The sequence below is a fragment of the Cydia pomonella genome, chromosome 27 (assembly GCF_033807575.1).
Source record: "Cydia pomonella isolate Wapato2018A chromosome 27, ilCydPomo1, whole genome shotgun sequence".
NCBI lineage: Eukaryota > Metazoa > Arthropoda > Insecta > Lepidoptera > Tortricidae > Cydia > Cydia pomonella.
The window spans coordinates 10,135,162-10,161,963 of record NC_084729.1 but is presented as its reverse complement, the minus strand read 5'-3'; the positions used below and the strand labels follow the sequence as shown (position 1 = coordinate 10,161,963).

General features: G+C 37.5%; 2 protein-coding genes across 4 annotated transcripts; both read right to left on the bottom strand.

Annotated features, from left to right (window-relative positions):
• Positions 1-4,889: 4,889 nt before the first annotated feature.
• Positions 4,890-13,814, bottom strand: LOC133532533 (uncharacterized). Of its 2 annotated transcripts, XR_009801720.1 has the most exons (7): positions 13,326-13,453; positions 12,633-12,708; positions 11,463-11,589; positions 8,935-9,020; positions 6,585-6,681; positions 6,079-6,242; positions 4,890-5,038 (listed from the first exon to the last, which is right to left on the bottom strand). XR_009801720.1 is itself a non-coding variant. In XM_061871253.1 (6 exons), the coding sequence occupies exons 1-6, from the start codon at positions 13,448-13,450 to the stop codon at positions 6,238-6,240; spliced, it is 516 nt and encodes a 171-aa protein (XP_061727237.1). In that variant the 5' UTR covers positions 13,451-13,814; the 3' UTR covers positions 6,113-6,237. The 2 variants fall into 2 exon arrangements, 1 of the variants encoding a protein (XP_061727237.1); XM_061871253.1 differs by lacking the exon at positions 4,890-5,038 and having other exon boundaries at positions 6,113-6,242; positions 13,326-13,814.
• A 3,231-nt stretch (positions 13,815-17,045) lies between these two features.
• On the bottom strand, positions 17,046-26,691 carry LOC133532532 (uncharacterized). 2 transcript variants are annotated; one of them, XR_009801719.1, is made up of 4 exons: positions 26,408-26,691; positions 25,494-25,625; positions 18,662-19,092; positions 17,046-17,237 (listed from the first exon to the last, which is right to left on the bottom strand). XR_009801719.1 is itself a non-coding variant. In XM_061871252.1 (3 exons), exons 1-3 carry the CDS (start codon positions 26,546-26,548, stop codon positions 18,766-18,768), a joined length of 600 nt encoding a protein of 199 aa, XP_061727236.1. In that variant the 5' UTR covers positions 26,549-26,691; the 3' UTR covers positions 18,305-18,765. The 2 variants fall into 2 exon arrangements, 1 of the variants encoding a protein (XP_061727236.1); XM_061871252.1 differs by lacking the exon at positions 17,046-17,237 and having other exon boundaries at positions 18,305-19,092.
• Positions 26,692-26,802: the final 111 nt, after the last annotated feature.

The following is a 26,802-nucleotide window of genomic DNA, read 5'->3' as shown; positions in this document are numbered from 1 at the left end:
CATACATAAAGGAAATGTTGTGTGCGTCGCAGCAAAACAAAAAGGTTCTGGCTCAGTATTACGCTTCACCCTATGGGAGAGGCACTGATATTCTGCCAGGACCAGATCACGTCAACCAAGATACAGTGTAGAATATGCAATATTCAAAGTTAGTACTTACCTAAATACCTTGTTTATAAAACTAGTGACATAATTATCATTGAAAGTGAGTACTTGCAAAGTTATGATATTGAAGTGTCAGTGTGATTAGCATGCTTAATTAATACGTAGTGTCAAGTGTAATTATAAGAAGAAAATCATTTTATATATATTATGAATTACTAAAACCAAATAAAATAATAGTATTAGTGAAGACTAAATTCGGTAATCAGCAACCAGGTAACCATGAGGGACTCCCAAAGTTTGTTTCTCCAAAAGGTATTTTTTTAAATGAAATTTAAAAGATTGCTTGGTTTTCATATGACGAATAGGTGGAGGAATATTGTTCCAGCACCTGGTTGCGAGATACCGAAAACAGCCTGTGAAAGCAACGGTTTTGTGGGGATGCGCTTCCAAAAGACATCGTCTGGTAGATCGAGTACCGTGTCGTTTATGGAAAGAGGAAATACGTATTTTGGAGTACAAATATCCGGGCCTTTCGTTATTCAACACGCCAAATAGAAGATTCGCAAGATGTAGATGTCTACGAGAGGACATATTTAATATGGATGCTTTGTTTAAGTAAGGCGTAATATGTCTTCTCGGCGGGATTGAACAACAAAAGCGGAAACAGGCATTTTGGACTCTTTGGATAAGACGGCGCGTTTTATCCAGCAGTCGTGGCCCATACACTAATCTCCGTAGTTCAACTTAGAGAGAAACTAGTGATTCGCACAGCAACTTACGGATTTCCTCGCTTAGGAGGTTACGAATTTGGTACAAAACCTTCAAGCGATAAAAGCACGACTTCACTAATTCTCCTATATGCTTCTCAAACCTTAGCTGGCTGTCCAACACTAACCCTAGGTTTCTTGCCTCATCTACGCGTTCGATCGGTGAACCTCTTATACTAATTTTAGGCTCATTATTTAAAATCTTAGATATTTGTACTTTGGATCCCAATATCATAAACTTCGATTATAAGGATTTAACAGTAACCCGTTATTATCTGCCCAAGTGGAGATATTTTCCAGGTCTACACTTACTTTAATAAGTGCCTCATCAAATTCACTTGGTCTGGCTGAATAGTAAAGTTGGACGTCATCTGCGTACAGGTGGTAATTGCAGTGCTTGATAATTTGTGTAATATCTGCAGCATATAAATAAACAATAAAGGGCCAAGTATAGAGCCTTGGGGCACTCCTCGAGTTAAGAATCTAGAATCAGATATCCTTATAGTACCATCGTCTCTTTCTATTTTAACAGACTGCGCACAGTGTGACAAGAAGCCTCATTTTTGGAGATGTTCTGTTGATGGTCAAAACCGGTAGCCTAGATCAAAACAATGCTACGACTAAAGCTCCCGATTGCCAAATATTACTAGTTTATGAGAAATAATTTTTTGAAAGTCAGGAAAAATGTACCCGGGTATTGACTAAAACTCAAAATACGCTGAGAACGATACCGATAATAAAAAAATAGTTCAAACAAAACTTTTAGAACTATCAAAATACTATGGAACGTAATAATCAGCACAGTGCTAACAGCATTCATATCGGTATTAGAAGTGAATTAGTCATTTTTGGTTTTTATTTTTTTTCTCGAAAAATCCACCATATTATTTTGTTATTTTTTTAGAACGGAAAGCTACTTAGCTTTTCTATATGCTATAAAAATTTCATTAGCTAATTCCATGGACTATTGAAGTTATGGCATGTTTAAATGTATTGTTAGGGTTGTCACACAATATCCGGATATGAGAACAAGTTAGGTACCTACAAGTTAGGTAGTGTAAGAAAGTAAAATATTTAATATTCCTTGACGGTTAAAATTACAAGTTTGGCTTCTAACAGTTCAAATCGTCACAGGGTCTGTCGCAATCTTTGTCATCACTTGTTTCAGAGGCCGTCCTCGGATTGGGTTCAAATAACGGTACTTTCATCAAGGCTAATGCGGCGGCAGGAAGTGGTTGTTTTCGTAACATCTTTCGTCTTTGATTTTGGCGTTGGGCAGAAACGATTGGATCTGAAGATACCAATGCCCTGTGAAAAAGATCAAACATAGTTTTGGTCCTATCTGACTTACGGGTATGATATTCGCGATCATGTCGCCAAAATTTATTACGGGGTTCTGCCGCTTGCTCCGAGAGCATCCCTACTGGCACAGAAGAGTTTTCTATGATTGCGGCTCCGTGGACTAAGATTTTATGTAGAGTCACAGTCATAGGGTGCCAACAGTGGTGCTCTTCCACGTACTTGTAAGCAAGCTGCTTGCAGAAGTCAGCAAATTTAAGAGAGACGATTGGAATGCTACTAGATAAATCGACTAATATTGTATATAGTCCGTCTAGCAGCCATTTCAACGCCGATAATGTCTGCAAAAACATGTCGGTACTTATCACATAATACGGTTCGTGCTGTGTTACCATCGTTTGTGGTGCCACAACTAAACTCCTATTTTATTCCGAATATCTTCCTGTATTTTTTCTGTCCTTGTTTTAACGAGGCGAGGCTTGTATTCTTCCAAATTTTGCGCTATGCGCTACTGCTTCACTTCGTTTTTATAGCCTGACTTGCGTAAAGATTCCAAAATCCTAATACACGCGTGAAGGGATGCCATGTTTGAATATTGTTTAACCTAATATAATATAATATAATAAGATAAAATGAATTTATTTTCTTAAAAGTGTATAGATTTTTTTTACATACGTGAAACTGGCGATATTAAAATTTATAAAAATAATCATAAAACTCTTTCTATTTGACTCTCGTACTCGAGCAATTTCGGTAAAAAATACAAATCGCGCTTATAGCATAATATACTCTTTAAATGTTAGAAAATTACTACAAATAATTACAATATAAAGAGTAACATATCATTATTGTGTATATATTCTGCAAACAATAAGGTAAGTAATCATTAGTAGCTATGTGTTACATCTGTGAAATGTAAAAAGTAAAAATGGCATATCACCACGAGTGTTTAAAGTGACGTTTCGAAATAATCTAAATGAGCTTAAACAAGAGTATTTTCGCAGTGGATTGTTATTGTATTGCTTTTATTATGTTTCTTGATACTATTAGAATACATTTTCATAACGCACAAAGGCATTTTTAATATTTTTTTTAATTTTCGTTACATTCGTGGCATCTCGCCAGTAGCTGGAGACGTACTAAACAAAATGAAGTTCCGGCACTTCATTGAGGTGCGGAAACATTTTGATAGAGATGCCGATTCTAGTACTATAGGTATCTCAATGATCATAAATACGCCAAAATAACAAATTGTATCCCATTAAAAAACAAATTGTTTTAACTTTAACAACGATTACACACGAACGTTTTTACTAACGTGCCAACCCTGAAACCGGGTAATCCGGATATAACTTAACTTTGTTGATAACTTTGATAGTCCACACAATACAATTCCCAAATTTTTACAGCTTGTAGGAGAAATGGAATGCTATTTTTATGTTTAGTAATCAGAAAATAATATCGAGTAGTTTCCGAGAAAAAAATATAAATGTATATTACAAAAATATTAATAACTTCGAAATGATTCACTTATTGCGTGTTTCAATTACTGGTTAGTGAAGTTTTCAAAAAGTTGTATTTGAGTTATTTTAAAATATTGATGACCTAAAGCTTATATTTTACTCGTTTTTTATATTTGTATAAAAACCCGGTTAAAAAGATGTTGATTTTCAATATTTTTTTATTCAAAATACTAGTAATATTTGGCAATTGGGAGCTTTAGTCGTAGCATTGTTTTGGTCTAGGCTACCGGTTTTGACCATCAACAGAACATCTCCAAAAATGAGGCTTCTTGTCACACTGTGCTGCGTGCGTCCATCTAAATAGTTTCTAAACCAAGCCAGTGACTTCGAGTCTACTCCATAAAAACGCAATTTAGAAAGAAGTAAGACAGTATTTATACAGTCAAATGCGCGAGAAAAGTCTAATAGCACCAAACAGGTACCTTTACCAGTGTCTTGTTCGGAATAATATTATCTACTACATCCATTAAAGCGGTTACGTCCCCATTCCTTTGCGGAACCCTGATTGCACCTGAGGTAGGATATTGTTCTCCTCGACATATTTATAAAGTTGCTCATAAACCGCCTTTTCCAAGATCTTAGATAAAAAAGGATATACTTATTGGCCTAAGATCTTTGAGTTCATATGTATTATCCACCTTAGGCAATGGAGTGACCAGGGCAGACTTCCATATAGCCGGCACTACACCAGTCAATATGGACTTATTAATGATAGCTGTAATCACTGAAAGTGTGCGCGGAAGTGTAAGTAAAACCATATCCTTATTAATGGAGTCTATACCGATTGCATTGGTAGTAATAGACAGAATATATTTACCTACCTGGTGTTCGTCGACCGTTAAAATTAAAGATGGATAGTAACGGCATCAATCATTTTGGAGAAAACATGGAGTATTTTGATGTTTCACTGATATCTGTACTATTTGTACCGCTTTGCCGCTAAATGTTTAATGTACAAAATACAAAAAAATGTTAATGTCACTATTTCCTAATGGAAGAGCGGGGTCTCCCGACACAAGTATGTTATACTTAATGGGAGATTCCAGCCCTTTATGTTTCGTATATTATAAGTTAAGCCAAATAAACTATTTTGTATTTTTGTATTGTATTGTAAATGTTTAATGTATTATTCGCCTTTTATGAATTCGACGTGTTAAATGAATATTCTGCAATTATAATCTGGCCGGTGTGGGAGCGCTGGTGGTACACCAGGGTTCGACTGTTACAATATAATGTACTCACTATGAGCGCCTGCGGCATGGTGAAGGACTTGGGGCACTGCGCGCACTTGTAGGGCCGCTCGCCGGTGTGGGAGCGCTGGTGGTACACCAGGGCCGCGTTCGACTGCCGATAAACAACTAATATAATTAATCTATTTTACACAAAAAAGTTTATTTTTTTATTAACGTAACATTTCAAATAAATTATGGGTATAAACTGAAATTGGTTAGCCCTCTTCGGGCCATGCCGGAATCGAACCGGCGTCCACTCTGACTACTAGGGCACCCCAAGGTCAAGGCGGTACCCGTCCCAAATTCTCGAGAATATATGCTATCTTCGCAAGGCTAATCTTCTTCTTCCTAGGGTTTGTCCTGGCTTATTGCCACGACTCATGGAAGCCTAGGGGTCCGCTTGGCAACTAATCTCATGAATTCGCGTAGGCACAAATTTTTTAGTGTCCGACCGAAGTTTCGGTTTCGGCAGGTTTCGGCATAAAAATCATGTTTCGGCCGAAGGTTCGGTTTCGGCGCAAAAACTGCCGAACCTTTCGGTCGCACCGAAACTTATAACCTTGTACTTTCGTAGTCGTAGAATAGAATTTACAATGTCCCAGTACCTACTTACCACTCCTGTTTGAATTAATTAGCTCTATTGTGACCAGCATAGTGCGGCACTTGCCAAACCAGGCCAAAACAAAGCAGGGATAGTATGCTTCTGATGGTTAGTATCTATTAATCGTATTTCGTTTCATTATTTTCTGTAAATTCGCTACAAATAAGTTCTTTTTGCAAAATAAAACGCACTTTTTAGGCCATAAACTGGCTGTCAGGCAAGAACTTTCTTCTAAAAGATTATTTTTTTCATTTCTCATGCTCTTAAAGAGGGTCATTGTTGTTCTATGAAGTGTGCAGAAACGTGGCACTTGATTTTGAAAGCTTAATACAAACCAAAATATTTAATAAAATAATTTGTTTTCGTAATTGTGTACATTTTTTTAAATACCACGTCAATAGCAAACAATCACACGGCCCGCGTAATGGTAAGCAGTCACCGTAGCCTATGGACGCCTGCAAGTCCAGAGGTGTTACTTGCTAACCTGGGTATCAAAATAAATAATATATAGTATATCTTATTAATAAATAAGTATATCTTATTCATCTCACCTCGCACGCCTTCCCGCAGACCTCGCACATAGCCTCCTTGCGCTTGGGCGGGTCGGTGTGAGTGCGTCGCGCTCGCTTGTCGCGCGACTTTCGCCACCGCACGTTCAGATGCACTCGTTGATGATGCACTTCGTAGGATTTCGAGCTGCGAAGGTTTTGTCACACTGCAATAAATTTTGATATTTGTTGGTATGAAAATTTATGGGGCCATGACTGCAGCAAAAAACCATAGTTATAATTGGTTAATAATATTGAAACCAATTGCAGTAGCTTTCATTAAATACATAGAAAACATAAAGGGCGAATTGGACATTCAACTTTTAAAGCATAAAGCGGTAGAATTTTACAGATGTCGGTAAAATATCAAAAATACTCCAATTTTTCTCTTAAATATCCCATTATTGGTGGTTAACATACATTGTATGTAAAATTAGATCTCCATAGTGCTTAATAGGCTGCCCCCCCCCCCCTCCCCTGCCGGTACCTGGCTACGCCCATGTTGTTACCTGTACGCATTTGAACTGGTCCGTGCTGTGTCGTTCGTCGACGTGCGCTTGTAATTCTTCTTGTGTGGACAACGTCTCGCCGCACACTAGACACGGCCTGCCAACGTTTAATAAAACCTTCAAGTATGGCAGAGATGGGACAACGCTCCAATCAGGGGGTTATTCCCACTAGTTACCGCCACATTGTTACCAGTGTAACCACTGGGAATTTTTTTACCACTAGTAACTACCGGGGAAGAAATCCTTCAACTTGCTTTCCTGGGAAAAAAACTTTCGAAAAACTGCTTTAAACAGTTTAAACATGATCATAGTCGGTCTTTGACTGATTTCTTTGAACTTTAACAACATTTTAGTGGTAACTACTGGGAAAAAATCCCACCGTTTACCACTGGTAACTTTTTTTTTATACTACGTCAGCGGCAAACAAGCATACGGCAAATAAGCATAGTTATATTTATAATACAATAAAATAAGTCTTCAAATTTATATGCATATTAAATATTTAGAAATTATATTTTTAGGTTTTCATATGTTGTATAAATAATTTACTTGTTGTTTTGTTGTTAACGTAGGGAAGAGCGGTGCCTCCCAACACAGGCAATTCTTTGCTTACCGGGCGGCTCCATCCCCTAAATCATGGCCATGTGTTTTTTAAGGAAATAAAGAGTTTTGTATTTGTATTTTGTATTTGCATACGGCCCGCCTGATGGTAAGCAGTCTCCGTAGCTTATGTACGCCTGCAACTCCAGAGGAATCACATGCGCGTTGCCAGCCCTAACAACTCTCCCTCCCCTCGTTGAGCTCTGGCAACCTTACTCACCGGCAGGAACACAACACTATGAGTAGGGTTTAGTGTTATTTGGCTGCGGTTTTCTGTAAGGTGGAGGTACTTCTCCAGTTGGGCTCTGCTCTAGATCTGGAATGACATCCACTGTGCTGTGCCCTACCACACAAAGCAAGATGAAATTCACAATGCCCATACCTCTCTTGTGGACGTAGTTTAAGGACGTACCCGGGTCCAAAACTACCGGGGAAAAAATCCCAGTAGTTACCACCAACTCGGTTTGGTACCTACTGGGAAAAAAACCAACCTTTTACCAGTGGTGGAGGTGGCTACCAACTCGGTTTGGTACCTACTGGGAAAAAAAACAACCTTTTACCAGTGGTGGAGGTGGCTACCAACTCGGTTTGGTACCTACTGGGAAAAAAACCAACCTTTTACCAGTGGTGGAGGTGGCTACCAACTCGGTTTGGTACCTACTGGGAAAAAAACCAACCTTTTACCAGTGGTGGAGGTGGCTACCAACTCGGTTTGGTGGTAACTACTGGGATTTTTTTCCCCGGTAGTTACCAGTGGTAAAAGGTGGGAAAAAATTCCCAGTAGTTACCACTGGTAACAACTTGATGGTAACTAGTGGGAATAACACTAATCAGGCAATAGACATTTCATCACTTAAGTTTATGTTGGTTATTGTACTTTTCCATGAAATAGTTTTTGACACGCTTTCGTAAACGACATATTTTAGAATACTTGGCCATTGTTTTTACAAACTTTTATTTAACTTTCCCTGTTAGTATTTAAGTTTTTTTTTTTTTTTTTTTATGTAGGATAGGCAGGCGTTTGACCACGATCACACCTGATGGTAAGTGATGATGCGGTCTACGGTGGAGCACGCTTGCCTATGAGATACCTATTTACTCTAGCCTTGAAGAGATTCAGATTGTACTCATACGGAAACACAGACTCGGGCAAGGGCTCGGGAAGTTTGTTTGTTAAGCTAAATTTGACCCACTTCCCGATTTCCGTTTGAGCTGTAAATTAGCGTACGTTTTGCAGTCCAATGGCCCTTTAAATTTTGCGATTTAGTTACGTATAATGTGCTAATAATCGCACTAGTGCAGTAAAGTAGCACCATATGTACTGTAATAGTACATTACGATACAAGTGCGAAAAAAGGAAATTCGCAACGAGTGGCGATAAATTAAAACACGATGTTGCAAATTACCTTTTCGCACGTGTATTGAACAACGTTTTACAGTACATATGGTCCTTTAAATGTTCGACACAGTAACGTAATATGCTAATTTTCGCACTAGTGCGGTAAAGTAGCACCACAGTACTGTAATAGTACATTACGATACAAGTACGAAAAATAGGAAATTCGAAACGAGTGGCGATAAATTAAAACACGACCGAAGGGAGTGTTTTAAATCGACCCGAGTTGCGAATTACCTATTCGCACATGTTTACAGTACTTATGGCCCTTTAAATGTTCGACACAGTAACGTAATATGCTAATTTTCGCACTAGTGCGGTGAAGTAGCACCATATGTACTGCAAATAATATACCTGGCATGTGGGTCGCAGGGCTCGTGCCGCGCCAGCGCCTCCGCGCCGCCGAACTGCGCGCCGCACCGCGCGCAGCGGCACCCCGCCTGACACATCACATATATAACAATATATATTATAGGACATTATTACACAAATTGACTAAGTCCCACAGTAAGCTCAATAAGGCTTGTGTTGAGGGTACTTAGACAACTATATATATAATATATAAATATTTATAAATACTTAAATACATAGAAAACACCCATGACTCGGGAACAAATATCCATGCTCATCACACGAATAAATGCCCTTACCTTTGAACCCGGGACCATCGGCTTCGCAGGGTCACTACCCACTAGACCAAACCGGTCGTCAAATATGGGCTCAGAGATACAATAAAACGGCAAATAGATCAGCGATTCGGTTTAAGGGGCCCACAATATGAGACGAAATTTTTATTTTTATTTTATTTTATTTATTTAAGGTTCACCAACAATTGTTGACATCGATACATTCAAAACGTACAAGCTAATACATGTAAGGAGTGGTGTCACAATTACTTACAGGTAAACACGGCATGCGAAACAAATATAAGTAAACAACTATAGAAGTACCAAAATTTTAACTTAAATTCTAATTACTTATGTTTAAAAAAATATTTTCGGACAGATTTTATAAATTTATTTAGTGGGTATTTTATAAATTTATTTAGTGGGTATTTTATAAATTTATTTAGTGGGTATTTTATAAATTTATTTAGTGGGTATTTTATAAATTTATTTAGTGGGTATTTTATAAATTTATTTAGTGGGTATTTTATAAATTTATTTAGTGGGTATTTTATAAATTTATTTAGTGGGTATTTTATAAATTTATTTAGTGGGTATTTTATAAATTTATTTAGTGGGTATTTTATAAATTTATTTAGTGGGTATTTTATAAATTTATTTAGTGGGTATTTTATAAATTTATTTAGTGGGTTAGTATTTTAATATGTATGTCGATCGACCACGATCTCCGTTTCACCTTAGCAAATTTTTGTGTCTGCATTCATCTGCCTGTAGGTCGCAATTCTCAACAGATCGTGATTTAAAAAAATTTACTGTTGATTTATTTTTTAGGAAATAATCAGTGCCTGTATTTATGAATTCATTTATTCATGTAAAATAATTACACAGTTACACAGTACAATATACGCCAAACTGGAGTAACCAGTTTCAATTTCAATTTATTTATTTGCAACCAAGTAGCAGTTTGTTGGCGCGACGCGCTCAAATCTCACTTGACGATGGAATTCACAATTTGATCAGAAAAATCAATCAATCTCATCTAGCGTCCACACGTACGCCACCAATTTTAGATTCATGGTGACATTCGAGCGCTCCAAGTTTTAAAAAATGCCACCAAATGCGCGTACTAGCGTCGAAATTTACATTTTTGCGCGCCTCACGATTTGGTCGATCAATCGAATCAAGTAAATTCGGCGAGCCAATTTCATTTTTGCGTCCAAACCACTTCATTAGATTCATTTTTACACGACTGCCCAAAAGAGTGTATTATTTTTATTAGACTAGGCGAAACTGTCTTACTTTTGTGTTATGTTTTACTATTGACAGTTTTGACTCTCAAAAGGTTGACTGGAAGAGATCCCTTATAGGGATAAGATCGCCTTTGTACATTGCCAAAATCTTTTTTTCTTTTATTGTATCTTTACCTGTCCCTCATGTACAATAAAGTGTTTACATACATACTCGCGGTAAGCCCTCTGAAAGGGTTGTTCTAAAAAGTGTGCAGAAAATGATATATTTTATTCTGCACTAGAGTATTTTACTTTCCAAGTACGATTTTTTCTTTTTTTTTACGATGAACAATTGAAATTTGGTTTAAAATGGATTTGTTATACAATTTCCATTCTGATATTTAACTCCCCATTCCATAAATACTTTACTTTTACCTTTTAAGTACAAGAAATGCTATAAAAATTATACTTAGTCATGTTTAAAAAAAAAACACATTTATTTTACTTTCCTCGTATTCGAAATGATAAGCATAGTGTATAACTCGGCTGAAAAGCATAATTTCATCCTTTGGTTAACAATTAACTATTTAAAAGCGGATTTAAGATCTATTTTAGCGTCCAATGTTTTTCTTTCTCTGTATGTTCTTCTTTTTTCCAAATGTAATGTGTTGTGGCGTTAAATATATACATACTGTCCCATCTGGACACCCACTAACAATCAATTCTTGTTGCAGCCAGTCCAACGCCGAGCCTTACATGGCGACCCTACCTGGTGTGCCCTTAACTTGTGTTACAACATTCCCAGGCGCCCCACAAACGTCGCATGCCGCATTCATGGCGGATGCTGTCGCACGTGCGACAAGTATGTTGAGCTAACTCCCTCACATGGCGACCCTACCTGGTGTGCCCTTAACTTGTGTTACAACATTCCCAGTCGCCCCACAAACGTCGCATGACGCATTCATGGCGGATGCTGTCGCACGTGCGACAAGTATGTTGAGCTAACTCCCTCACATGGCAATCCTACCTGGTGTGCCCTTGACTTGTGTTGCAACAGTCCCAGTCGCCCCACAAAAGTCTCGCCGCACACGTCGCATGCCACATTCATCGCAGGATGCTGCAGACGCACGTGCGACAAGTATGTTGAGCTTTTGCTGTAAGAAAAAGGATAGAAAAGTTAAACTAGTAAGTCATTTTAGTTTTTTTCTTCGCAAGTGTGATGAAAAACATTGTGTGTAACTCGGAGGGTAAGAATATTGCAAACTCGAGTTTTAATGTCTGCGGCTGTCGTGCATCTACCAAACTCGTTTGCAAGATTTCACTTACCGCCCTCGTCTCACAATGTACTATTGGCGGTCCAGTATGAAGTAAAGTCAAACCCCCTTATTCATAAACGTGTACTAAAGTTACGATGCCGCTAATAATCGTTTGTCCCTTTCCGACGTATTGGTATGATGGAAAGGGACAAACGATTATTAGCGGCATCGTAACTTTAGTACACGTTTATAAATAAAGAGGGAAAGTGTATAATACAGTGTTGGCCGATCGTTAATTAGACGGTTACAGTTTCCGGTTTAATTTGTAATGGTTAATTTTCAATACGGTCAATTCTAATTAACTTTCCACCAACACTGGTATAATATATTAGGTCATTACCTATGAAATTGGCGTTTTGTATGGAAAAATTTAACGAAATACGATTTTTCATACACTGAATTTTGCGGATTAATTTGTGATGGCATTTTCAAACCAAACAAATTTTTGCCAGTAATCTGAGACATTTTAAGGCACATTTTCTATCTCATATTTTTTTTAAATCTGGCCCATCAGAAAAATATAAGTCATTTAAATACTCGAGCCGGCAGCACATGAAAAGATCTGTTTTCAGGGCGGTATTCTGAATACATAAAACAATAAAAGTAGCAAATCATTGTATGTAAAATCGTTGTTATGTAGCGCACTAATGAAATTAAAAAATACTTCGAAGTTACTATTAAAATAAATAAACTATGACATGAATAATACTTATGAACAAAAACTCTAATTTCATAGGTAATGACCCAATATATAATATTAAATGATATATGATTAAGCGACTTCAAAACAAAATGTCAATATTTTTAGCCCTCTCACAAAATTTCTGAATTTTCTGGCCCCCCGTGAAGAAAATATGTCCATAACTGAACTAGACACTCACGTGAAGCTGGCCCCGCAAGTGTTTGCACACATGGATCTTGCCGGAGTGCCACTCGAAATGCTTCTTCGCTTGATATCTGCAACAAAAAAAAACAAAAGTGGCATTTTTTTGTAAAGAATGGTAATTTAAGAGAAAAGTATACCACATCCTTATCCATATTAAAAGAGAAAATATTTTCCCACTTCAAATATTTTCCTTTCTCCATAATTTCGTAGTATGTTATTGACACAATGAAAACTAGGTTTATTAAAGCTATACCTATAAACTTAAAATATATTATGCTGAACCGATCGACATCAAAATCAAAGTGATTTGTTAAGATTTAGTTAGAGGGAACCGTTTTCCTCCCGAAATGGAAATTTCATAGAAAAGTACCGTTAGGATTGCAAAACTAGTCCCTCTTAAGAAGCAAGCTCCCACACTCTGTCTACGAAACGCATATCGGAATTGGTTTACCCAATGTCCCGGTAGATGGCGCTGTTACATCCGTCAACTAGCGAACGTTAGTTCAACGTAGTTATATTTATATATTTTTTCTGAGGATTTGTGTAGAGATTGTTGCTTGTGGAATAAATATACGTCTGTTTATTATTATACACGGTATTTTGTTCTTGCTTCCCCTTGGAGACCCTGGTGCAAAATTGTACATTCTATCTACCAGAAATACTGTTAACACTATAGATAATAACTAACCTATTCCTAGATACGAAGCTGCACTCCTTGCAGAGGAACTTCAGTCGGTGCAGGTCCTGGTGCTCCTGCCGTCGAGATTGGCGCTTGAAGCGCACCAGGCAGATCTCGCACGCGTGCGCGCCCATGCTTCTGCCATGAATTCACACAATACACTATGAGATAAATAAATAGAGAAAGAGGGAGGCGATGGCTGCGATACGCGTCATACTCGTGAACGGGTGCTGTTTGTGGTGACCAGCTGTTTAAGCTTAGATTTAGATTTCTTTATTTCACGATGAAAATTACACTATAAATTTGCTACATTCGTCAAAAGTATGTTAATCTTCTCATCATGATCGTCAAACATTACATTAGAAATTAAAAATAATAAAATAAAAATGAATTGTGTCTCCCAATAAGGATCGTCATGTGCAAAGAAAGATATATGTCAAACAATTGAATATAAACCAACTTAATATTAATTTGGAATTGTCGTGAAAATGACAAATAAAAATATTACAAAAAGAACAATATGTCATGTTTAAAATTCAAATGCACACAATTTAATAATAAATAAAATAACATATGTCGTACAGATTCAATTCCATGTACTCATTTACAGAGTACAGAGGGTTATCCAAGAAAAGGTTTCTCAATTTGCACTTAAATGTTTCATCACACGGCTCGCTTCTCAGATCGGCTGGTAGGTGTTCATAGTAAGTTGGGCCGAGGACTCGTGGGTTTCTTTCTTGAAAGCGCCATGCGATGCGTAGCTCGAAGCTGTTTGCCCGGATTACACATGCTATATGTTATGTTATATGTGTGTAACTTTACTGATTTAATTTCTTGTCTTTTAATTATTTATATAAGAATTCAAGTCTTGTAGACCCTTTACATCTCTAAGGATATTTTAATGATCGTTTTTATTTCTTGACGACCGGTTTGGCCTAGTGGGTAGTGACCCTGCCTACGAAGCTGATGGTCCCGGGTTCAAATCCTGGTAAGGGCATGTATTTGTGTGATGAGCATGATATTTGTTCCTGAGTCATGGGTGTTTTCTATGTATTTAAGTATTTATAAATATTTATATATTATATATATCGTTGTCTAAGTACCCTCAACACAAGCCTTATTGAGCTTACTGTGGGACTTAGTCAATTTGTGTAATAATGTCATATAATATTATTATTTATTTCTGTTGCCGCTATAACAACAAATACCTACTAAAAACCAAATATAATAAATATTTATTTCCAATCTCGAGGTTCTCATCTAATCACCGACGTAAAGCAACGTCGGGCGGGGTCAGTACTTGGATGGGTGACCATTTTTATAGATAATGGTACGAAACCCTTCCTGTGCGAGTCCGACTTCCACTTTTCTTGGCCGATTTTTTAATTATATCTCTGACAATTATAGAAATTTACATCTCTAAAGAATATGCTCCATCCTCCGTCTTCTACATTCTAGAAAACAGCTGCTTTTGTTATGAAACATATTAGTTTGTACGATTATGTTAAAAGTACCTGAAGGCAAAATAAACCGTTCCAGCAAAACCAAATCTGCAAATGTTTCGAAATAGCCCTCATTGTAGATCTGTGATAGTTTACAACCAATTACGAAAAAGCGTAACAAGTGAACAAAAAACACAATCATTTATTAACAAACTCAGATCAATTTTAATACGAAAGGCATATTATAAAATTGAGGTGTTTTCATCAGATAATTCATTAGAGTAAGTAAAATACTAGTCCAAAGAATGAATAATTTTCATTTAATATTAAATAATTATTTATTATTGTTGAGCGTTTATGATGATCAATGAAATATACAATTATGAATAAGTAATGTAATATATTTATTAAGATTTTGCATATTGTTATAATTTATTTGGCATTTTTTTTAGTTTAGTCGTTTATTCTTTGTAAATAGTTACCATTATTAATATGTGTATTAAGATGATTTCAATGCCCTAACTGGGTATCACGTACCTACTGTATGATGTTTTATACCATCTTCTGTAAAACATAGAATAGAATAGAAATCTTTATTGCGAAACCATGGGTACATAATAGTTGTTACATTAAAGAGTGTGAAAACACATTTTTTTATATACTACGGTCGGTGGCAAAACAAGCATACGACCCGCTTGATGGTAAGCAGTCTCCGTTGCCTATGAACGCCAGCAACTCCAGAGGAGTTACATACGCGTTGCCGACCCTAAACTCGCCCCCCCCCCCCACCCCTCGTTGAGCTCTCTGGCAACCTTACTCACTGGCAGGAACACAACACTATGAGTAGGGGGTCTAGTGTTATTTGGCTGCGGTTTTCTGTAAGGTGCAGGTACTTCCCCAGTTGGGCTCTGCTCTAGATCTGGAATGACATCCGCTGGCTGTGCCCTACCACACAAGATCGAGATGACATTCACAATGCCCATACCTCTCTTTTGGACGTAGTTTAAGGACGTACCCTGGTCCAAAATGACATGGCACCCTGTTAGGGCATTGGCAAATAATCTTACATCTAGGTAGTTTATGAACAGTAGGACTAGAACATAACATGTAATGTTCTTAATTAAATATAAACAACATTGTCTACTAAGAATTAAATAGTCGTACCTAACATAATATTTAAGTACAGAAGGCGTTAATTAAGGATATATAATATATGCAATAGAGAATATGATTACTAGTTACAAAAAAAGTTATCTTCCATGCCACTCTTGGACGGAATAGTATGTATTCTCCATTAAAAATAATTATAAATGTGATATGAATGACTTAAATTTTCTATGTTTCTAATTTTGTTGGGCAGTTTATAGTAAATCTGGATGGCCCTGAAATAAGGGCCTTTTTTGTAGATGTCTAAAATTGGTTCCGGGGATGAGAGCTTATTATTTCGATGTGCACTTTTACATTATTCAAATAATTTTATGTTCTTTCGGACAAAAGTTGAATTTTCTAGAATATAGAGAGAGGGGAGAGTCAAAATTTAAAGGTTTGGTGAAATATTTCTTGTAACTGTCAGTTTGTTGTATATTAGTTAGTATGCGAAAACATTTTTTTTTGGGCTATAAGGAGATCATGAGCGTCACTGCTATGACCCCATAACATAATACCGTAACGTAACCAAGCTTGAAATATTAGTAATTTTAACCCAAAACCCAACCCAAAACTGATTAGGACAGAAAATTAAACGAATAAAAACGATTATCGTTCCAAAAACTTGGTTTTTAACTGTACAGCGAATAAAAAACTTCAATAATTTTTCAGTAACTGATGAAGTTAAAGTGACGTCACGAAGTTTGTGACGCCCCCCTCCCCCGTGTCACAACATATCACATTTTCATGACCCCCTCCCACCCCCTAAACGGGTTGTAATTGGGTGAATCAACTTTTTTTGTTTCGTTATCCTGTCCCGTTGTCCAAGGGACAACAGTGGCACAGTTTGTTTGAAGAGACGTTGTAGTGCCGTTCTATTATCATGCTTAGTAGGGGGCCCATTATGGACATTGGTTATAAACGACCACAAAAACGCAAGTTTAATACATTTAAGTACCATAAAATCAGTATTTCAATGAACTTTTGTCCCCTGGACAACTAATCGTAACCATGGCAACGAGTGGCGCTAAAAAGTTGATTCTCCCAATTAATCAGTATTTCAATGAACTTTTGTCCCCTGGACAACTAATCGTAACCATGGCAACGAGTGGCGCTAAAAAGTTGATTCTCCCAATTAATAGTTGATCCCAACCCCATTCGATAGAAACAGCACTGGATTAATTGATAAGGTTCCTTACCGGGCTGTGTCGTATCTTGTGGTTGTTATAAGCGTCGTTGGCCATGAACCCCTTCCCGCACTCCTCGCACTTGTACGCCGCGTACTGGTAGTTGGCGCTCTGCTTGCGCGCCCGAATCTCTTCCAGCTGCTGCTTCCTGAAACATCACAATTGTTATTTTATGTCATTCTTAACATGCACCACACAAAAGCTCAATTTAGTAGAAATTTAGCACCGGCGGAATCTAAGGAAGTAAAGTAAATACTTTATTGGAATTAAATGAGGCTAACAATAGGTCTTATGATAATTATAAGTATCACACATTTAGCCGTATTGTAGCATGCCAAATATGTACAATTATATCTTAAAAAATCTATTTACGTTTCATGCAAACTTTTAATCAGTCAACAACAGTGATAACAAATAACCGGGTCCACACAGAGCGAGCATACTCGTGAGGCAATTTCCTCGCGCACAAAACGGCCAATGTAGACGTGCCTCGGCCGAGGCAGAGTGTACGTTTTCCTCGGGCGAGCGCGACCTTGACCGAGCCGCTCGGTGTCGGGTTTTTCGGCATGCTCAAAGGCGCCTCAGTCGTTTGCCGCGCGCTGGTCGGTGTTTGTTTGGTGCGCGTGGTTATTTTGTTCCGTACATCAAATTGGAAAATTGAATAAAGACCAATGTTGTAAATGAATATCCTTTTACATATCAAATACATGATATGGGATGCTTGAGATCCCAACTATACGAATAGGAGATTTAGAGAGGATTGATGTTTAATTTGATTGTAAATTTAATAAATAGACTGATATTGGTGTACGAGTTTTCCATCGCTAAATATCGCTGCGTGGGAAGCACTAATCTCCCTAAAAGTCATACCTTTCTTCAATTTGTCTCTTGCCATTTAATTTTACGTGTAATTGAGAACATAGCAAGTCAAATCACTATTTTTTTAAATGCGTTTAAAATTCGTCTTGACTCCATTTTCTAACCTCGAAGGAGCCGAGTTCCGTATCGTGTGATATTTATAGATTTGTTGCACCCAAAATCTTCTGCAACTTGTTCGTATTCCGTTTTTTTCTTTTGGATTGCTTTGAAAGCAAAATAAACATACACGAGCCACGGCAGTGAATATGTGGCAGCACCATTTTGAACAGCTGACTGAGGGACGCCATCTTGCAGAGCAAATTGGCTCGGCCGAGGCAAAAGTTACACGAGCACGCGGCCGCGCGAGGCCCGTCGTTTGCCGTGCGAGGAAATTTTCTCGCGAGGCTGCTCGCTCTGTGCGGACCCGCCTAATGAATTGATAAAAATGAAAAAGTCATTGTCATTAACCAGTGTGGAAGTCGTAACGTTCGTAAGCGACACACAAAAGGTAGATAGTTTTTATCCATTTTTTTGTCATAACTGTTATATTTTCGATTTACGAAAGTTTATTTAAGTTGTACTATGGATGAACGATTATTGGAGAATTATTTGTGATTATAACGGAAAATGCAAATATGTAAATTTACACAAAAATTATTAAGTACAGTAAATAGTTTTGGCAATAACTGAATACTTGCTAAAATAAACCTTACCTTTGTCAAAGCAATAATTTCAACACTATAACTACTCTCAAACTTAGCAAAATCGAAGTCCGGTAAATAATCATTATCTGACGTCCTCTTCTTTATCTTCTTCTTAACTCTCTTCTCTTCTATTTTTGTTTTTTTTCTTCCTTCCCTTTCTAACTTTTACATCTCTCACCGGATTTGTGGCAACAAATATCTGTTCTGTGTTGTCATCACTGAAATCTCCATCATTGTCTATGCATTCTAGTTTGTCTTTGATTTCATATTCTATTTTCAATTCGTCAGACTCTGGGATGAAATTGTCTATGTCTGATTCTTCTTTTTTTACATCTAATTCAAGGATGTCTCTATAGTCTGTGGTTTCGATTTTTGTTTGTGTTAGGTAGACAAGCTGGTGAGAGTTGCGGTCTATGGTTCGGATATAGTCTGTGGTTAGCTGAAATATTGGTTTAAATAACTATTAAATTAAAAATAGTTAAAACCCCCTACACCCTACAAAATCCATTTTATGCCAAAAATGGCCTACATCATTTTGGAAAAGAGGTGATACTCTTCAAACTGCTGAATCGATTTGGGTTATTCCCACTAGTTACCACCAAATTGTTACCAGTGGTAACTACTGGGATTTTTTTTTTCCCACCTTTTACCACTGGTAACTACCGGGGAAAAAAAACCCACTAGTTACCACAAAGCCAATTTTTTTCCCAGTAGTTACCACTGGTAAAAGAAGGGATTCTTTTCCCAGTAGTTACCAGTGGTAAAAGGAGGGATTTTTTTCCCAGTAGTTACCACCAAAATTTGGTTAGCGTTAGTGGGAATAAAACTCACTTTCACGTAAAATAGAACCGCATCGAAATTGGCCCATCCAATGGATAGTATACTATGCCACAGACAGACATAGACATCGGCGACAAATATATGAGGGGTTATATTTGCGTCGGTGGTTCAAAATGATTAGATATTTTTCTCCAATATGCTCGGAAATATGTACACCTTATAGCACAATCGGATTAAGCCCAACCTCTAGAAGATCCGAAATCTCTAGAACAGTCATGAAATTTGGTATGTATATAAATTAAAGGCCCCTTTTTCATGCCCACACCATTTGACATTTGGGGACCTCGAGGAATCGCAGCCATCTTGGAAAATGTGTACCATCTAGGAGAAATTCGTCGTTTTACTCTAAATCTACATTCTTTATGAAAATATAGTGTAAGGAAACATTAAAGCTTATTGAATTCTACACAAAAAAGTCCCTGATATCTTTGCGGAAAAAATACATCTTGTTATAGAAAATACTTCGTACTCGGTGATAAGTTTGTTGGGAGCGGACGTGTGTCGGATTGTCTCTGTGCATCGCGGAATTTATTTTCTAAATTCAGTTTTTTAAATTAGTGCAAGTTATCGGTCCCTCCTTTACTATCTTGTGCGTGTGCCCATATAGCGCGGCGGCCATGTTGTAATTCATACTCGCGTCTCACTCACTCCGGGTGTCGTGACTGATGTGACGTTGTTATACAGAAAAATACAAATTTAAGAAGCTCCGTGGGATTGGAACCGGGTGCATCGTCGCAGCAGGCCGGGTGGCGGACCACTAGTCCAACCGTGCGCGGCGTCTATACGTCGAACTTATGCACTGCGTTATCACCGGCGCTGACGCATACACACCGCTACATCACACCGCACCACGATACTATTCTATATAGACGTTACTTTGGATTGTTACAAATTAAAATGTCGAGCCCCACAAAACAATATGCATCGGAATCAGATCTGTTCTCCGCTCAAGAACACAGTGGAAATATCACACAAAGAAAACGTAAACAACCGGACTGTGAGCTTTTGGATGCGATAAAGTCCATGCAATCCGATTTTAACAAAGCCATTCAAGACTTACGAGTAGACCTAGGCACTAAGATCGATACTTTGAACACTGGTATGGATACGGTTAGAAACGACCTTGAGAGCTACCAATCAGCCATGCAAAAAGAAATGGAGCACCTACGCTTAGAACAAACTAAAATTAAGAAAGACATCACAGACTTAAGCACCGAGGTGAGAGGCTTGGAAGCCAGTAACAAATTTATATCCGACCAGCACGACGAACTCGCAAAAAAAGTAGCCCAGTGCTCTAAGCACTCCATGAATGTCACCAAGTATGAAGGCTCCGTTACTTCACTCGAACTGAAAATCGACGCTTTGGAACAACAGGCAAGGCAGTGCAACCTTGAAATACAAAACCTCCCGGAAAAAAGAAATGAAAACCTAATTAACTTGGTTGTAACCCTGGGCGATAAAATACAATGCAATATAGATCGTAATGACATTATCGGAGTGAACCGTGTGCGGCACGCGACGGAGAGCGGCAGGCCTAAACACATCGTAGTAAAACTCATCTCGCGCGTGCTGCGGGACAACGTTCTGGCCGCATGCCGTGCGAAGCGGGGCCTTACCTCCACAGAGCTGGGTATATCAGGCGCCGAACATACGGTGTATGTTAATGAACACCTCACGCTTCGTAGGAAAAAACTTTTTCGTGCAGCGCGCGAAGCCGCAAAACAAGCTCACTACAAATACAAGTGGGTTTCCAACGCTACTATACTTGTACGCGCAACTGATACGTCACCCATCATCGCCATTCACACAGAAAAGGACCTTGAAAAAATCCAGAAGCAGAAAGTTGCCGACTCACCCTCCAGCAGCAGAGGCAACGTTCCAGGTGTCAGTGAATAAAATCATTACTGCCTTCAGCGCCATACTAAGCACTGTTTTATTGTCTTGTCTTAAAAAAAAAATCTTCGCATGCTATATTTTTTTCTGAATTACTTTACATTCTTAGCGGCTAATATTATATCACTCTTATATTGGGTATTGTTTTGGTTGTATAAGCATAAGCACAACACGTCGGGTCAGAATTCCTTTTGCGAGCGGCCACTAGGCGGAATCACCTACTTCAAGGTCCATATTATAGTAAAATCTACTTCTTTATTGCACTACATATATAATTTCAACTTTAGTCTTCATGTCAAATAAACTAAGTATTTACTATCAAAACTGTCGAGGGATTCGTACCAAGCTGCATACACTTTTCATGAACATCTTATCTCACGACTATGATATACTGGTTCTCACTGAGACTTGGCTAGTGCCGGAAATCCATAGCAAAGAATTTATCGATGATAGGTATTTAGTCTTCCGGTGTGATAGAGATAGAGACTCAACACAGAAGGTGGACGGAGGCGGGGTCCTACTTGCTGTGTTACGCCGATTAAATGCAGTTCATATTTCAACATCTAACATACTTTCACATAGCATTGAAAGAGTAGTCATTGCAATTCCTAGCAGTACAAATAAGCGTCATATCATAAGTGCTGCCTACGTAAAGAACTCCATGCCAAAGACAACCTATGAATCGCACTTTCAAGAAATCTCACATTATTTGAATGATCCGGAAACGGAAAGCTATCTTTTGTTTGGTGACTATAACATGCCCGCTGCTAACTGGACACCTAACGATACTGGTGGCCAAACCCTTACAAGCTCCTCTAGTATATGTACAGTTCTGAGCACGTTTATGGCTGTATATGAAGCTCTACAATTCAACCATTTAAAAAATCATAACGGACGAATTCTAGACCTTCTATTATCAAACAATAAATGCTCTGTGTTCCCCGTTGGCCATCCTCTATTACCTGTGGACCCACATCACCCACCTTTTTGCACCGTTGTGTCACTAGATATAAAAACTTTTTCCAAAATGAAATTGAATACAGGAATAAAATATAACTATCATAAAGCGAACTATGATATGATCAACCAAGAGATTTCTAAAACTGACTGGGGTTCTATATCTGAACAGTCGGCAGAGGTTGCGCTAGAATACTTTTATGAGAATATTTATGCTGTAATAAAAAAAACACATACCACCTTCTAGACCTAAAAACACTCATTTTCCCATATGGTTTTCAAAGCCTTTAATACACATTTACAAAAATAAAAATAAGGCGTGGACAAAGTGGAAAGTATATGGAAATATATCAGACTACCGTATATTTTCCCTGTATAGGAAGAGATTCAAAGCTGAATGTGATAAGTGTTACTCTAGATATAAAGTAAACGTAGAAAATAGTATACACAGAAACATTAAATACTTCTGGATCTACATAAATAACCGCAAGAGTAAATCTGGTATCCCCTCAGAAATGTATTTTAGAAATCAGCGTTCCAACAAACCAGAAGAAATATGTAACCTGTTTTCCACATTTTTCAACTCTGTTTATGGGCCCTGTACACTAGATAGCGACAACTGGTCTCCCTCCCCTACATCCTCTGATCGTAGTGTTATCATATCAAATTTGCACTTCACTGTTGAACAAATCGAAGCTCAACTCAATAAGTTAGACCCAACAAAAGGTTCAGGTCCCGATGGCTTGCCTCCTATCTTTTTAAAACAAACCGCTAAGTCCATAGCGAGGCCTCTACACTTAATTCTAGATAAATGCATGCGAGAAGGCACTTTCCCTTCTATATGGAAAAGGGCCAACATCATACCCGTCTTTAAAAACGGAGCAAAACAAAATGTCGAAAATTATCGTCCTATTTCCATACTCTGCGCACTAGCAAAAGTCTGTGAGAAACTAGTTCATGGAGCCTTAAGCCCCATTATAAACCAGCAAATCATACCTGAACAGCACGGATTTACCCGACAGAGATCAACGATCACCAATCTTATGTTATTTACAGGATTTCTTTTTGAACATATGGATCGAGCCATACAGGTAGACGCTGTATACACTGATTTTCGGAAGGCATTTGATAGAGTTGACCATAGACTACTTCTAGACAAAATTGCTTTTAATGGTATACGGGGTAATCTCCTTCGATGGTTTTTGTCATATGTCACTAGAAGAACTCAGAGAGTCGTAATAAATGGATATCAATCCGATGTTGTTCTAGTTACATCTGGGGTCCCGCAGGGGTCAATCTTGGGTCCTTTGCTATTCAACATATTCATCAACGATATTAAAACCTGTTTCAACAACACTCATATACTACTATATGCTGATGACCTTAAAGTTTTTAGTGAAATTCGTAATTATAACGATTGCTTACTATTTCAAAGGGACCTTGATCAGTTATCCGAATATTGCTTATTAAACAAATTAGAATTAAGTGTCTCTAAGTGCAATACAATAACTTTCACTAAAAACAGATATATAATAGCCCACAGATACAAATTATGTAATGAACATCTTCAGCGGGTCCAGCTCGTGCGAGATCTTGGAGTAACCTTAGACTCTAAATTACATCTCGACCAACATGTTGACATAATTATCTCTAAGAGCTACAGAATGTACCATTTCGTTACGAGGGCCGCCTCTGACTTCACTAGGACTTCTACATTTACTTATTTATTCAAAAGCTTAATCCGTCCACAATTAGAATATGCAAGCAGTATATGGAATCCCTTCTACAAAAAATACATCGATGTAATAGATAAAGTCCAATACAAATTCCTTAAATTTATCAACTTTAAAATCCACAAGAATAGCCGACTGCCTTATAATAACTTGCTGAAAAAATACAGTCTAACAACGTTAGAGAAAAGACGCTCGTTCCTTGATGCAATGTTATTACATGGACTTTGCAACAATAAATTTGACTGTGTGCAGCTGGTGAATAGCATTAAATATGTGGTTCCTAGAAACGCGAACCGTCGTGAGACGCGTGCGTACAGATTATTTGCCGAGAGCCCTTGCCGCACTAACGCCGGCTTTCGTAACCCGCTTCGCCGGCTCCTTGCTTCCTACAACCAAAACTTTACTGCGATAGATATATTCCACCTGCCCACCGCTAAATATAGAAAAGCCTTATCAGATTGTTTAATATAGATTAATGTATACTAATTTAATTTATAATTGCCGTGTTTAGCCAGAGATACATTTAAACTATTATTAGCATAGTAAAATTGTATATCTGTCCTACCTTCTTCAACTTTATGTGTATAAGTAACTTGTGGATAACGTTGTTGGCTGTACATAAAAACAACACTTATAATGTAACACCATTTGTAGATTGTATTTGTATAGTTGTTTGTTATCCCTTAAAAACAATAAAATAAATAAAATAAAAATAAAATACTTGCTGAATCTAAGTTTAACGCTTATACACTTCCAGGGGACATTCTCTTAAAAGGAAACTTGGAGGAATATGAATTCCACTTTTAACAATACATTTGTACGTGATCTACCCCAATATTAACATTCTACTCGACTGTGACTTAACCAGAAAGTAGGGTTATGGGTATATGGGTTTAAGTACTGATGGTTCAGTACACCCTGTAGCTTAGGATACTGGACGGATTTTTTTTAAATGACGTATGTAGATTCCCCTTACCCTTCACAACTTGTTTACGCTTGTTTTATTACAGAAAAATTAAACCAACCATCTTGAGAGGACTCCGAATATTAAATCATATTTTTTCTTCTAGCGCCTAAACTATTTAGCGGATTTCAATAAAATAGACATCAGTAGATCAATAATTAGTACACAAGTGCTACGCAATACAAAGTTACTAAAATTAAGTAAAACTTTTTAGGGCTAAATAATGTGATTGCAAAAATAGATTTTAGGTCTTAAATGGGGTTCAAACAATACTGACAGTATTCAAATTTTACAACTACAATTTCTGGGATTCCTGTTAGTGTCTTAAAATTTGAGCTTCGGGGACCATGAGGATCACACCGCACAGAAAAAGTATGCAACTGCTTTTCGATAAGGTAACAAATGAAAAAGGTCAGCTATTACCATTTATAAATAACATAAAGAAAGTGTTACCTCAATTTGCAAAGGTACTGCCTTAAGACAGTGCTGTGCGCGGAGGCTTCGGGCCCTGAACATTCTGCATTTGAGCAGAGCGCTGCGGCAGTAGCAGCACAGATGCTGGGGCAACCCGTCTGATAACAGCACCTATAAATATTATAACCATTCTTCTATATATTCACTAAAATCAGACCTCTTATTTTTAATAGTGCATCAACTATGTTTTCTTAATAACTTTCAATGAAACATTGTTTTATCATTAATGAGACTGTTAACATCACTTTAATTTAAGATTATTGACTTCATTGTTTATTGTTTATTCATGCAACACACAAGCTTACAGTTCAGGCACCAAAGCGCTTACATGTTAAATAATAATATTAATAATTAGAATTAGAAACATTACAAACCCTAGTTTACCTATACAATCACTCAAAAACATATATAAAGCTGTGGAGAACGAAAATGTATGTAAATAAAACCTGGAAAGAGTGCAGAGAATGCGGAGACCTGATTGAGACACAAAATACTAACCCAACACTATGATCTCAATGATTTTCATAAGATGCTAGAGTGCAATAAAAACAACTGTCTGAGAGGTCATCAGTATAAGCTGGTGTGTTGCATGTCCTACAATAATCCTCGTAGACACTTCTTTAGCAACAGAGTGGTCAAAGCTTGGAACATACTCCCAGAGGGTATAGTATCGGCCCAGTTTCAATGAGTTTAAGAATAAATTAGATAAGCACAATGCAAATTCTACTCAACACTGAAAGCTTTATTGATGACTCTGGGTACAAGCACTATCAGTTATTTCAACTGCCTGCTTTACAAATAATAGTAAATAAATATGATGTACAAATATGATGTTTTTTTTTTTACAAATTGTAGATTACAAAAATCGCATATAACTAGAAGATAACACTTACGGGACTCCCTGTGATATGAGTAAAAGCTTCTGAAAGTTTATTTTCGTATATGTTAAACAATTTAATATCGGTAGCTAAGCAAGCTCGGCAGCTTAGCAGCTTTAACGAAGGATCAGAGGTTTCTTTCTTGATTGTATTCATGTTGCAAGCTTAGTAACGCCTCGTATGTATTAGAAACTATATGTTAAATTAGGAAATTGTGTTTGTGTCTCGTTTTTGCAATAAAACGCGATAAATCTTGAGTAATAAAGTATACAGTGATTGATGTATTTCTATACTGTCAAACTGAGTAGTGAGTCGTTCGGATACAATCACCACTGCTTAGCGACAGGGCCAAAGCTTTGGAAGCGATTTTAGTAGAAATATACTTTCTTACAATGGCAACATTAGATTTA

Bases quoted from the DNA above. Each gene is read 5' to 3' on its own strand.
- LOC133532532 (XM_061871252.1), bottom strand. From the start codon at position 26,548: ATGAATACAATCAAGAAAGAAACCTCTGATCCTTCGTTAAAGCTGCTA. The intron at 25,626-26,407 runs GTAAGTGTTATC...TAATATTTATAG, and splicing joins CTCATATCACAGGGAGTCCC to GTGCTGTTATCAGACGGGTT. The intron at 19,093-25,493 runs GTAACACTTTCT...CCAATATTTCAG, and splicing joins CAGTACCTTTGCAAATTGAG to CTAACCACAGACTATATCCG.
- LOC133532533 (XM_061871253.1), bottom strand. From the start codon at position 13,450: ATGGGCGCGCACGCGTGCGAGATCTGCCTGGTGCGCTTCAAGCGCCAA. The intron at 12,709-13,325 runs GTTAGTTATTAT...TTTTTGTTGCAG, and splicing joins AGCTTCGTATCTAGGAATAG to ATATCAAGCGAAGAAGCATT. The intron at 11,590-12,632 runs GTGAGTGTCTAG...TTTTTCTTACAG, and splicing joins ACTTGCGGGGCCAGCTTCAC to CAAAAGCTCAACATACTTGT.